General features: G+C 45.2%; 1 protein-coding gene across 1 annotated transcript in view; it reads right to left on the minus strand.

Annotated features, from left to right (window-relative positions):
• LOC138950866 (uncharacterized) overlaps positions 1-14,576 on the minus strand; it is a gene marked incomplete in the record, with an annotated part of 55,404 nt that overhangs the window by 22,676 nt on the left and 18,152 nt on the right. The window contains 5 exon segments of the mRNA XM_070322576.1: positions 1,234-1,371; positions 2,255-2,351; positions 4,139-4,362; positions 5,431-5,676; positions 7,780-7,977. Of these exon segments, the coding sequence (XP_070178677.1) occupies positions 1,234-1,371; positions 2,255-2,351; positions 4,139-4,362; positions 5,431-5,676; positions 7,780-7,977 (903 nt within the window).

Consider the following 14,576-nt stretch of genomic DNA (forward strand, 5'->3'; position numbering starts at 1 on the left):
ATTCTGCGTATTCAGCAATTCTGTGAATAGGACACGACATATATGAGAAAGTGCCCTGCTGGGTGAGACCAAAACACAGGTTCAAAATGATTGAAATCTCAAACGCACCAATCTATATTTCAACTCAGCTGGGCACTTAACCCTTTTTTTGTAGATTGTATATCCCTTGTATTACAGTGTAACCAGTGCCCAAAGCACAAGAATCACCTTTTGAGGCAAAGCGTAAGTCAAATGTGGGTTAAGATTTTAGAGCTATAACTGAAAAAGCACCATAAAACTGATATGGGTACGCAGAGGTTCCAAAGAGCATACCCGGTGACAACAGCAGCCATACTCCATCAAAAACAGCTACTCCACATCTCTCGGGTGTGCCCTCTACCAACATACTATAAATAACTTATGCTTTGGCAGGGAGAAAACTCTGTTAACTCATTCGCTGCGCAGCTAAATTTCCCCTGTGTTCCCTGCCAACGCGCGATTTAGAGCCATTTTGAAAAAAATATTAAAAATCAACAACACAAGATAACCTTACATACCTTATGTTTTTGCAAAGTTTGAAACTTACTCTTTTAGAAAATATATGAAACATTTGAAAGTACATACCTTTTGTTGTCTTCATATCCACGCAAAATATCCAATTTGAAGCAAAACAAAAAAACTTTCTACGTCATGGGTTCATCATACACAATGTCATGATCGACACTTGCATTGCCCGAATCATCACCCAAATGATCGTTCATTGGCACAAAATCGTCACCAGAATCTAAAATATCATCTCCACTATCATCATCACTGAGGTCAAGATCAGAACCGTACTGAATAACACGTTCTAGCACTCTTTTCAAGTTACTACGTCTCAGCAGAACGATCCGCCATCTTGGAAAAGTCAAAACACGTGGGTCGCACACCGTCAACAAAATTTTTATTAATCCCAACAATTTAAGGGAAGGAACTGTTTACAGTGAATGGTACCACTGTAGACAGATAGAAGTTCATTGCAGGGGTTGTTTCCCTTGGTCAGCAGGACCGTTTACACCGTTAAAAATTCGTGATATCCGTCGGAACTCAAGTGCCGGCACGCAGCCAACGCTAAACACAGGTGTCGGAATTCCAGTTCCGACGCGCAGCGAATGAGTTAATGCAGAGCATGCAGTTGCCTGCGACAAGGGGGACAACTGCGTCACCCCAGCAGTGTCACATGTTTCAAACCTCAACAAGTTAGTCCTCACTCACCAAGAACAGATGCAATCTTGGTATAGATCTCCTCCACATCAGACTCCAGAAAGGATGTGGTTTGGTTGTTGATGTAGAGACACGTCAGGGGGGACTTGCCCCCCATACAAGCCACAAGACACAGCAATCCCTCCTTGCCTAGACACAGATATACAGGAGTGAATGATACATGTGGTCTGGTTGTTGATGTGGAGACACACTAAGGGGGACTTGCCCCCCATACAAGCCACAAGGCACAGCAATCCCTCCTTGCCTAAGACACAGATATACAGGAGTGAATGATACATGTAGTCTCGTTGTTGATGTGAAGACACACTAAGGGGGACTTGCCCCCCATACAAGCAACAGCAAACCCTCCTTGCCCGGACACAGATATAGGAGTGAATTATAGATGTGTTGTGGTTGACGAATTAGACACTTCAGGGGGGGACTGACCCCCCCCCCCCCCCCCAAATAAGCCATCAGGCACAGCAAACCCCCCCTTGTCTAGACACAGATTATATATAGTGAATTATACATGCGAGTACACCTGCCAGCGTGTTTGATTTGTCTGTGAGCAATTTATCGCTATCTAGTATGGACTTTGTGCGAGTGTGTGGGTGTAGGTGTCTGGGTGTGTAAATTTGCCTGTGTGTGGGTGTAGGTGTCTGGGTGTGTAAATTTGCCTGTGTGTGGGTGTAGGTGTCTGGGTGTGTAAATTTGCCTGTGTGTGGGTGTAGGTGTCTGGGTGTGTAAATTTGCCTGTGTGTGGGTGTAGGTGTCTGGGTGTGTAAATTTGCCTGTGTGTGGGTGTAGGTGTCTGGGTGTGTAAATTTGCCTGTGTGTGGGTGTAGGTGTCTGGGTGTGTAAATTTGCCTGTGTGTGGGTGTAGGTGTCTGGGTGTGTAAATTTGCCTGTGTGTGGGTGTAGGTGTCTGGGTGTGTAAATTTGCCTGTGTGTGGGTGTAGGTGTCTGGGTGTGTAAATTTGCCTGTGTGTGGGTGTAGGTGTCTGGGTGTGTAAATTTGCCTGTGTGTGCATACCTATTCCATTGTTGGCCAGGTTGAGACTGTGCAGACTTGAGGTGTGTTTCTTGTTACTGTACACTCCACACAGGTCCTTCGCTCCTGTACTGGTTATCTGGAATAGCAATACAAAATTATTACATTCGACAATCAGAAAAAATAACATAAATCAAACGGCACAAACAGATTATCCTCACACGAAAGATCCCCCCCCCCCCCCCCCCCCCCAACAAAAATATATATAGCAAGGGGTGGGTATTCTCTGGACAGGTTATGGGCAGAGAGTGCATGTTAGTGTGTGTGTGAATTGGCGTACAATTAGTTAGTGTGTGTGTTGACGGGCGTTGTGGCGGGGTGGTAAGACGTCGGCCTCCTAATCGGAAGGTCGAGGGTTCGAATCCCGGCCGCGGCCGCCTGGTGGGTTAAGTGTGGAGATTTTTCCGATCTCCCAGGTCAACTTATGTGCAGACCTGCTAGTGGCTTATCCCCCTTCGTGTGTACACGCAAGCACAAGACCAAGTGCGCACGAAAAAGATCCTGTAATCCATGTCAGAGTTTGGTGGGTTATAGAAACACGAAAATACCCAGCATGTTTCCACCGAAAACGGCGTATGGCTGCCTAAATGGCGAGGTACAAAAACGGTCATACACGTAAAATTCCACTCGTGCAAAAAAACACGAGTGTACGTGGAAGTTTCAGCCCATGAACGCAGAAGAAGAAGAAGAAGAAGAAGAAACGGGGGGAATTAAGTCTTAAATTGGAGGGTCTTAAACGGGGGGAATTAAGTCTTAAATTGGAGGGTCTTAAACGGGGGGAATTAAGTCTTAAATTGGAGGGTCTTAAACGGGGGGAATTAAGTCTTAAATTGGAGGGTCTTAAACGGGGGGAATTAAGTCTTAAATTGGAGGGTCTTAAACGGGAGGAATTAAGTCTTAAATTGGAGGGTCTTAAACAGGGGAAATTAAGTCTTAAATTGGAGGGTCTTAAACGGGGGAAATTAAGTCTGAACAAGAAGGGCAAAGCCCATACGACTCACATGCTTTACACATTTTTCCTACCAAAATACATGTGACCTTGACCCAAGGTCAAGGTCATGCAACACAAAGCTGTTAATTCAAGACATAGGAAGTACAATGGTGCTTATTGGCTCTTTCTACCATGAGATATGGTCACTTTTAGTGGTTCACTACCTTATTTTGGTCACATTTCATTAGGGTCAAAGTGACCTTGACCTTGATCATATGTGACCAAATGTGTCTCATGATGAAAGCATAACATGTGCCCCACATAATTTTTAAGTTTGAAACAGTTATCTTCCATAGTTCAGGGTCAAGGTCACTTCAAAATATGTATACAATCCAACTTTGAAGAGCTCCTGTGACCTTGACCTTGAAGCAAGGTAAACCAAACTGGTATCAAAAGATGGGGCTTACTTTGCCCTATATATCATATATAGGTGAGGTATTCAATCTCAAAAACTTCAGAGAAAATGGGAAAAATGTGAAAAATAGCTGTTTTTTAGGCAACATTTATGGCCCCTGCGACCTTGACCTTGAAGCAAGGTCAAGATGCTAAGTATGTTTTTGGGGGCCTTGTCATCATACACCATCTTGCCAAATTTGGTACTGATAGACTGAATAGTGTCCAAGAAATATCCAACGTTAAAGTTTTCCGGACGGCCGGACGGACGGACGTCCGGACGGACGTCCGGACGGACGGACGGACGGACGGACGACTCGGGTGAGTACATAGACTCACTTTTGCTTCGCATGTGAGTCAAAAAGTAGGGTCTTAAACGGGGGAAATTAAGTCTGAAAAAGTAGGGTCTTAAACGGGGGGAATTAAGTCTTAAATTGGAGGGCCTTCGAAGGGGGGTTCCACTGTGTTCACATTCGTCTCACCTGATTCCCTGCGATATCCACAACACTCAGTGGGTGAGAGGCAGCCTTCTGCAGGTTTTCCGCCAGACTTTTCAGCGTCGCGTCCATCAAGCGATTATCAGACAACTTCAGCATATGCAGCTTGAACCCTGACCCCAGCGCTGTCATCAGGGGTGAAAGGTCACCGTCGTTTAACGAGCAACCGCTCATGCTCAGTGCGCTGAGTTTGCTGGCTGTACAGTTGCCTGCAAAACAAACAGATTAATTAATAACATTTTCAGAATTTCTACAGTACAAATCAGTAATTGCAGCCAGTAAGAATCAAACACCTAGAAATGTTGTATAGATTGACGGGCGCTGTGGCGTGGTGGTAAAACATTGGCCTCCTAATCGGGAGGTCGTGAGTTCGAATCCCGGTCGCTGCCGCCTGGTGGGTTAAGAATGGAGATTTTTCCAATCTATCAGGGCAATTTATGTGCAGACCTGCTACTAGTGACTTAACCCCCTTCGTGTGTACACGCAAGCACAAGATCAAGTGCGCACGGAAAAGATCCTGTATTCCATGTCAGAGTTCGGTGGGTTATAGAAACACGAAAATACCCAGCATGCCTCCCCCGAAATCGGCGTATGCTGCCTGAATGGCGGGGTAAAAACAGTCATACACGTAAAAATCCACTTGTGCTAAAAATGTGAGTGAACGTGGGATTCTAATCCCATGAACAAAGAAGAAGAAGAAGAAGAAGAAGATACTGACAAAACAAACACTGCACTAGAACCTTGATCTACTGATCTTTAAAGTGCAGAAATATAATTAGGATACATTAAACACTATTAACAGACCCTAACATTTTTGGTCAAGTTTTGATTCTCATAATCTTTGGAAGAATGCACCCAACAACCAAAGCTAAGTGTACCTCTTTTAATAATTATTATTCATTGTCAGGTGTACATCTTGTTAGTCCATTATAAAGATAAATAGTTCAATGTTGTACTGTACTAAATAATTATGCTGTTTGACCAAAAGTGAATTTGAAATGTAAAAAAAAAAGACACACACACACACACACACACACACACCAATTCACTCACCCACCCAGCCACACATATCACACACACACACGCGCGAACACATACAGAGTGCACACACACAGAGGCATGATGCACAACCATACATCAACACGCAAGCACATACACATAAATGCATGCACACTTCAAAGACCTATTAAGATCTCCTGTAGATCCTATCCTAAAAATTAAAAAAACAACTAAAAACAACAACAACACTGATCTAATTTAACAAACAATTAACATACCAAACAAGACGGCAAGTCCTTTCTTTCCCGACAGTTTCATTCCGTCCAGAACCAGAGTTGTCAGTGGCAACCCAGAAGGGGAGAGAAGCGCGCAAAGGGCAGAGAACTCATCCGGGGAGAAGCGAGCTTTCCTGACACTGAGATATGAAAGGCAGTGAAACTTGGAAGGGGTCAGCAGCTTTGGCAGACCGTTCATTTCGTTCATCGCCACTGTCAGTTTGTGAACACTGCTTTGGCCTTTGTCATCTGTATATAAAACCAGCACAATTCGTTTGATTATATTGTGGCACAGCTCAGGTGATTTTTATGTTTTAATGTTTTGGTCTAATACAGTCAGAGTATTATGTATCCACATTTATTTCAGTTGGTTTGAATTATTCCTGTCTAGTTTAAAATCAAATGAAATCAACGAAGAAAGAAACCAAGCAAAATAATGGTATTTCAAGTTAATTAAAAAGCACAGATACAAATTTAAAGCACAATACTGGTCTCTGGAACAACAGGAATTCTTTTCGCCTCACCGTCTCAGATCTGGTCAAGCGGCACGGTTGGCCTAGTGGTAAGGCGTCCGCCCCGTGATCGGGAGGTCGTGGGTTCGAACCCCGGCCGGGTCATACCTAAGACTTTAAAATTGGCAATCTAGTGGCTGCTCCGCCTGGCGTCTGGCATTATGGGGTTAGTGCTAGGACTGGTTGGTCCGGTGTCAGAATAATGTGACTGGGTGAGACATGAAGCCTGTGCTGCGACTTCTGTCTTGTGTGTGGCGCACGATAAATGTCAAAGCAGCACCGCCCTCGTGTCAGACAAGCATCTTAACTCCAGGACTGGTTGGTCCGGTGTCAGAATAATGTGACTGGGTGAGACATGAAGCCTGTGCTGCGACTTCTGTCTTGTGTGTGGCGCACGTTAAATGTCAAAGCAGCACCGTCCTGATATGGCCCTTCGTGGTCGGCTGGGCGTTAAGCAAACAAACAAACAAAAATCTGGTCAAGCTTGAACATGGGATGAGATCATGCATACACTTGGTCACATACCAAAAAAGAACAGCCTGGGACGGGACCTCTCTGTGCACAGTGGTACGTTTATTTATTTATTTATTTGTGACCCTCCACCACGGAATGAGTCGCATGTCACCTTTGCATGATTTTCATATTTTTACATTTTCCTAAAGAGTTTTTTATGCTCTATCCAGTGGTGAAAACCGTTTTAGAAAAGAGCAAAAACTGTTTGAGTTATAAGCCTGTGACTAAGGTTACGGTCACACTGTTACAAGACACTCCCCGGACTTATATTAAGCTTAGCGTAGAACCGCGCGAGGTGACATGCGACTCATTTCGTGGTGGAGGTTCACATTTACGAGGATTTATATCGCGCACGTATCTCACCACACAAGGCGACTCAAGGCGCTTGTTACCTATTAATGCCGTGTGCGATGGAACGTTTTACACAATATATCACGCATTCACATCGGCCAGTAGATCGACTGCCTTTAGGCGCAGCATCCACCTTTCACGGCCTATTATTCCAGGTCACACGGGTATTTTGGTGGACATTTTTTATCTACGCCTATACAATTTTGCCAGGAAAGACCTTTTTGTCAATTGTGGGATCTTTAACGTGCATACCCCAATGTAGTACATGTATGTTTTGTACAAAGTAATTTTGTAGAAGGCAATGAATCCTTTTCCCAAAATTGATTCATAAAAATAATTCCATTACTCGATCACTACAGCAAACAATCACTGGGTGTTGATTTTTGGTATGTGACCAAGTGGAGGGATGGTCTGATTCCATCTCAGACAGTGAGGCAAACTCATGTTTTCACGAGGCGGAGTTAGTCTAAGAAAGACATTTCAATCAATCAATCAATCAATCAATGAGTCTTATATCGCGCATATTCCGTGGGTACAGTTCTAGGCGCTCTGCAGTGATGCCGTGTGAGATGAAATTTTATACGGCCAGTAGATTGCAGCCATTTCGGCGCATATTTACCTTTCACGGCCTATTATTCCAAGTCACACGGGTATAGGTAGACAATTATTAACTGTGCCTAAGCAATTTTGCCAGGAAAGACCCTTTTGTCAATCGTGGGATCTTTAACGTGCACACCCAATGTAGTGTACACGGGGGGAGGTTCGGACACCGAAGAGAGTCTGCACACAAAGTTGACTCTGTGAAATAAATTTCCGCCGAACCTGGGATCGAACTCACGCTGACAGCGGCCAACTGAATACAAATCCAGCGCGCTACCAACTGAGCTATATCCCCGCCCCATGCCATCACTTAGTCCCGAAGCCAGAAATTAACACAATCAAATCACTACTTAGCTTGCGACATGTTTTACCATACCAGCACTTAGGGTCCAGAGACTGCCCACAGCAGCAGCCGTCAGTTTATCGTTGTTGCTCAACTCCACGTCCAGAAGACTGGGTAGCTTCCCTTTGAAGACGGCCGCCAGCTGGGAGAAAAAGTCGTCAGTGACGTTGGACAAGTTGAAGCTGAGAACTTGAAGCTTGGAAGGCCTGTCTGTGGAAGGCTTGGGTAGGCCTGGAATATAAAATTTCAAAAGTAAATTTTCATTTAATTAATATACTTACCAACTCACATAGATAGCAATAACTTCGTTTGGTTGCTAAGACATTGAAGCACTCTTACATGGTAACATGGGGAGATAACTCTAAAACAAAAACCACCTGCCATATAAGGCATGATCCGTGGTAGTTATCTCCCCTACCGGTGCCCGCGCATGCGCAGGCCGTATACCGGTAATACTCATTCCGTTCTGAAACCCATATCCCTTTATACAAATTGCGGGGATGGCTGGGAGGGAATTCGATATGTGAGTTGGTAAGTATATTAATTAAATGAAAATTTACTTTTGAAATTTTATATTAAATTACATATTCTTACGCAACTCACATAGATAGCAGATTGCTAATCTAGGTGGTGGGTAAATTTACTCACAATTAACATCTTGCCAGTATCTGGTCTGCCGCTAAAATAGCTAGCAGACCGAAAGTTCTGTACTTCCAGGAACCAGAAACATCCCGTAGGAAAACATAACCAAAGGCATCTTCTGATGTCTAGTAGATGTGTACTAAAATAGCGGGTACTTAAAATATCCCGCAGATAGAAACTCATGACTACGTTCTTGCACGTTCAATGAGCTGCATTCAAGACTTATGTAAGTCTCTAAGCCTTGAGAACAGGTAAAGAAGAGGCTCACACTCTGACTTCTAGAGTCCGAGCTGCCTGAAGAGGGAGGACTGACTGCCCCCCCCCCTTTTCCTGCCACCACTGTAGGCATGCCTAATCAATGTGGCAGACCATCAAGCTAAGGTTGACTTCACTAAGTCATTGCCTCTACAAGAGTTGATGGAAATAAACAAAAGCCTTTGTTCTGATGAACTAAACCGATCAGTGCGAGTTAGAAATATATTTAAAACTCGAAATGTTCAATAGGCTAATATGGCTCTAACAGAGCCAAACTATTGCACGTGGATTGAATTGTATTATCAGAGCTGGTTCCTCAGGTTTCTGATTATTTGCCAGAAATTTGAAACAAACCTAAGCGCTATAGATCAGTCTTTCTCCAAAGAGATGACTATAGCAAAACCAGATAGAAAATGCACCTATACTCCCGCTTCTCTCAGAAGCTACTAGAGTAAGAATGACCGCTTCTCGTGTTTAGATTAATAAGGCTAATTTTGTCAAGAATTAAACAATCCGATCTCAAAATCTTGAAAAACTAGGAGCAAATCCCAATTCGGGACTGGAGATTTGTTTCAGCCAACCAAAGGGAGGCTCCTTTAGTCACGATGGCTATAACGAGCCCAAGTGAAAACTTTTTGCGACCTAGCTGTTTCAGTGCAACTGATATCGCGTAACGTCTTAAAACAGAGACGTGGGGAAAATTCAGAAAGCCAGAATAAGTGGTTCGCCACCTGCAATGAACGGAGAGAAATGGAGTTCTTTCCGTTAATATTACGCCATTTGTTCCAAGCCAGTCAAAGTGACATGGAAACTAAGCCGCTGAACCCTAATGGGATCTCTAGACCAAATCCAGAGTTGAGGCAGAAGCCCCTGAGCGTCTCCATGATTCCCGTACGGTAGACACCCGTGTGGATCGAGTGTAAAAAACAGCGCCCTCTTGCCAGCTTTAAGGGCCTTAAGGGCTGGCAACCAATGAAAAATGGGCCCATAATGTGCGACCGACAGGCCGCTCCGAGTAAAATCGAGAGTATAGCCGGGAACGGTGAGACGAACATTTAGCAGAAGGAGATAGTACCGAGAGGCAAAAAACTTCTATCAGCGGCTTCTACAAATTCACCAGAAGGAGTAGAAGCGCGTAAAGAGATAGAGCCCAGTCCGTGTGGACATACTTGTTCGACTGACTTTGAGAGTCTGCCAAGACAAAAACCTCTCAGAAAGGTACTTCGCTGCTAATAAGATCTCGTGGTGGTAACACCGCATCAAAATCTCGCATGCTCGATGTGGCAGCGATGGGAAGCGAGATGTCCCTCCCCCCTTTTGCTCATTAAGATAAAAAAGGCCACTGAGGTGTTGCCTGATTGAATTAACGCATGTTCTCCCCTGACAAGGGGAAACAATTCCACAAGAAACAGAAGAACTGCTTCGCTGATGGAGAGAAAATCAATGGAAAAGCCTTGCATGAGCAATGGTGTGAGAATCCAATGATTGGTTGTGTCTGAGAACCAGTCGAGAAAAGACACTAACATGATCCAGCTCTTTGTTTGATTGCTTAGAATCAACATAAAAAGTAGCCACTTACGATCTATTTTGTGTACCAAAAGAGGGAGAAAACATCGGCACGATCTTTGCAAGTGACCCAAGAAAGGACCTAATCCCCTTCCAGCTGCTGTGGTAGAACACAAAGGCTGAAAGCAGAGTGATGCAAGCACTAAGACTCCAGTTGACAGAACTGTCAATAGTAAGAATAACAACATGCTATTGTTTGCCCACTGAACCCGACGCTAAATTGCGGTGGGTATTTGGCAAAGCGCCATGCCGGGAAGAAGATAAACAAACCCGACCTCTGAATCGCCCCGAGGGGATAAAGTGATGGGTATTTGGCAAAACGCCATGCTGAGAAGGTAAAGGGCAAAGCTGAGAACAGCCAGATTAGTGCTCTTATAGATAAGAAAAGCCAGGCCTGCCGTGGGCTTTTATTTTGCTGTGAGTTCTCTTTGTTAGAGAAGAGTCTGCGTGCACAGAAGAGGATTCGAAGAGAACCCTCAAGCAAGGAAGAGAATAATGTCTCACCGACAGAACAATACTGTCGGCCGAGGACTTCTTTCCGGTAAACAGCAAAGTTAAATCCTTTGTAAATGTGTCCCAACAGACACAAAGGCATCCCGTGAGTACGTAACCGCACAAGGGAAAGAACAAATCAAAGGCTTGTTCAAAGACGATAATAGAAAGAAGTGTGGCCACAATCTTTCACAGCCAGGAGATCATGATCTTGAAAAAAGACAGTTTCTCCTTGCTATGAACATAAAGATGAATGATCGTCAAGCCCGGTGTAGCCGGGAGCGGTTCCGTATTAAGAGGAAAAGAATACGCTAAGTTCTTAGGCTTGGTGTAACCGAGGCCTACAGATAGCGCTCAGCGAGTGATGCGTTACTTGCGCGGGTGACGCAAGCGAAAACAACGCCGCCTCGCTGCCCACAAGGAAGTGGAGGCAAAGGAGAATCATTAGAAAAAACTTCCACAAGTTCAAATGCCCCCGAGGGAGGATCTAAGAACTTAAAGTTCGAAAATTTCCTGAAATAAAGCTCAAATCAGCTGAATGTGACGCAAGCCACAGCAAACCTGAAGCAGGAGCCTTCCCCATATGATGCCGTAAAAGGCAGAAGTGGGGCAAACCATCGTGTGAGAAAACTTTTATAAGTTGAAAAGCCACGAAAGACTCTAAAACTTAAAGTTCACAGATTGTTCCTGAGAAGGAGCAAAATCAGCCAAAGCTGATGGTGAAGTAACGCAGATGACTATGCTACTGCTAACCCCTCAGGGAAACAGTGCATATTAACCTCTGCTGCTAGTGCCAAAACGATGGCAGCTTCCTGTTCAGTAATATCCCAACGAACGTTGAAAGGATGAGAACCGGAAACCAATCCCAGCAAGGCAACATCTGCCGAAACCGGAAAGGTTGGGGAAAACAAATTTCCGGAAGCCAGAACTCCTCGAACGGATGTACCATCCACCTGCCATGTGCCAGCCACAAAGCTGGGAGAGGAAGTGGATGCAGCCCGTGGAAAGGCAGAGGAAGTCGCAAAAGCGGAACCGAAAGCCAAAGACTGATAATTGCCGACTGCCAACACCAAAGTGTTAACGGCGGAAGGCAAAACCATCCTGCTACCGGAAGCGATAGCCGCCGAAGCCATCTTGACTAATGGCAAGGCAAAGGAAGACAACAAAGGTCTGCCAATGCTAGCTAGACGAAGCTTCCGGTTGGTGGTCACAGAATGATGAGCCGCACGACCAGGAGCAGCAAGCCAGGACTGAGCCTCCTGCAGGAGCGTCCCCATGAGCCGATAGCAGCGGAAGAGGAACATCGCTCAGACAAACTTTAGCAAGTTGATAAGCCACATCAGGTGACTCTAAAAACTTGAAGTTCTCAGCCCGTTTCTGATAAGAAACGAAATCAGCAAAAGCTGATGGAGGAGGAGCAGCGGAAGTGGTTGCCGCAAACACCCCTTCCGTGAAGCAGTGTGCAGTAACATCTGCTGCCAAAGCCAACAAATGATGTAGCTTAGCCGGAAGTCGGCGAGAAGCTTCCTCATCTGCATCTGATGCTTCTTCCTCCATATGCTGTTCATCCCCAACAGAAGCATCATAACGATCATCTGAGGGATGTCCAGCGGAACCGGCATCCAGTAAGGCAACTTGCGCCGAAACCGGAAACGGTTGTGGAAAAAATTTCCGGAAACCGGAAATCCGTGGGTGTGACCACCATCCGCTGCCCAATGCCAGCTGAAAGGCCGGGAAAGGAAGCGGAAGTAGCCTGAGAAAGGCTAGCGGAAGCCGCAACAGCGGAACCGGAAGCCACAGGCTGATGAATGACTTCCGCCAACAGCAAAGCTGCTAACGGCGGAAGTCAAACCTCTCCTGCCACCGGAAGCCGCCCCGACGCCAACGGAGGGAGCGGAACCAGCAGAGGACTGAATGACTTCCGCCAACAGCGAAGCTGCTAACAGCGGAAGTCAAACCTCTCCTGCCACCGGAAGCCGCCCCGACGCCAACGGAGGGAGCGGAACCAGCGGAGGACTGTATAGCATGAGCATCGACCAGCCCCAATAAATTGGAACCAGAAGATCCTGTAACCTGTCTGCCAGCAGCCACCCCGACTGGAATTGCGGGGGCGGAACCAGCAGACACATGCCCTTCACATCCCATGCCCAGGACCGTGAAAACGGAGCCAGGTTGGTTTGTGGAAAAACCCTTACGGTCAGTGTGCAATTCCGCCGAAACGGAAACTGACGTCAAAGGCTTGCGTACTTCGCCAAGAACACCCAAAGGTGCTGATGTCCCAGACTCAGACAAAAACTTGTCTAAAAAAAGAGTCCGACATATCCAACACCGTCGTTGGATCTGCGACCACGCCAGCGGACGTGACCGTCGCAGTAGGTTCGAAACGAACCCGCACAAGCGAATGAACATTTACAACACCCGAAGGAAGGGGCAGAGCAGCACGCGAGGCTATTTGCCCTATCCGACGAGATCAAAACATGCACCTCTGTCTAAAAAGACGAAAATATCGCCAGCAAATCGGCTTTAGTCAAAGCTAAAACAGCGCTAGGCGCTTGAACTTTCTTGAAAGAAGCCGCAACAGACGAGGTAGGTTTGTCAACGAAACCGTAACACAATTCATCATTCGCCAGGTTGAAAACGTAAACAGAAACGTTATCGCTCAGTGAAAATTTTCTGAGTACGAGACGCAGTGGTAGAAGCTACCTTAACTTTATATTGGTCGCATTGCCTGACTGAGAACTGGGAGAGCAAGCCTGACTGGTCGAACTCCGAGTTTTCACTCACTCTCTTTATCTTAAGGTTCGTCCGCCATTTTCTATGACAAACTGAACCAAAATACAAGTTGCAACACGCCCCAAAAGTTAAAACAAACGCGTCTCGGTAATAAAAATGAAAGCTCTCACCCAATACTTGAAGTAGAGATGAAACAACAACAGCGTTACCAAGATTCGATGGTCAGTCACCGCCGTGAAGACCAATAGCTTTAGATCAAAGCCAGAGTACTACAGCACGTCTTGCTCCGTGCGTTGAAGAAAAAGGAATGAGTATTACCGGTATACGGCCTGCGCATGCGCGGGCACCGGTAGGGGAGATAACTACCACGGATCATGCCTTATATGGCAGGTGGTTTTTGTTTTAGAGTTATCTCCCCATGTTACCATGTAAGAGTGCTTCAATGTCTTAGCAACCAAACGAAGTTATTGCTATCTATGTGAGTTGCGTAAGAATATGTAATTTAATATTACATTAAAGGTAACTGGTTTTACACACAAGTAAAGCCCTACACCTTTACACAATGAGCGGTTCTGGTGAGGTTATATATGCCCCCTCTTCCTTTCGGCTGGTAACTGGCGCCACCTTGCAGCAAGATCCCCCGAGAAAGGAAAAAAACCTTGTATTGGTCCCAAATAGCATATCGGTTTGGTAACAGTTCGTGTGTAAGTCGTGCATTTTATACGGTAAACAGACAATGGTCGGTTCTGCCCCTTCTTTTTTTCGGCTGGTAACTGGCGCCACCTCGCGGCAAGATCACAGGAGTTGTCTCGTGTTATCACCCCAGAAGCGCTCATTACAGTTGTACAGTCAATTGTAATTTAAATGTAATGCATGGGAATTAATAAGACAAAGACAAGAGGTAGCAAAGACAATGCAACAAGTTCATTTTCTAGGTACCTCAGACAATATGCAGCATTGAATGAACGAGTAACAATCTTCATGGATAATCAAAAAAAAATAAATAGAAGTTTCGCACTTTTTCTTAAATTCTAGATTTTTAAGGTGCCAGGAAACATACATTACTAGTTAATGTCACTTACTCTTGTCTGACAGTTAGAGTGCTAATGACCTTTTGTTACTAAATCTTTTCTGTGACAATT

Source organism: Littorina saxatilis, linkage group LG16 (assembly GCF_037325665.1).
Source record: "Littorina saxatilis isolate snail1 linkage group LG16, US_GU_Lsax_2.0, whole genome shotgun sequence".
Taxonomy (NCBI): Eukaryota; Metazoa; Mollusca; class Gastropoda; order Littorinimorpha; family Littorinidae; genus Littorina; species Littorina saxatilis.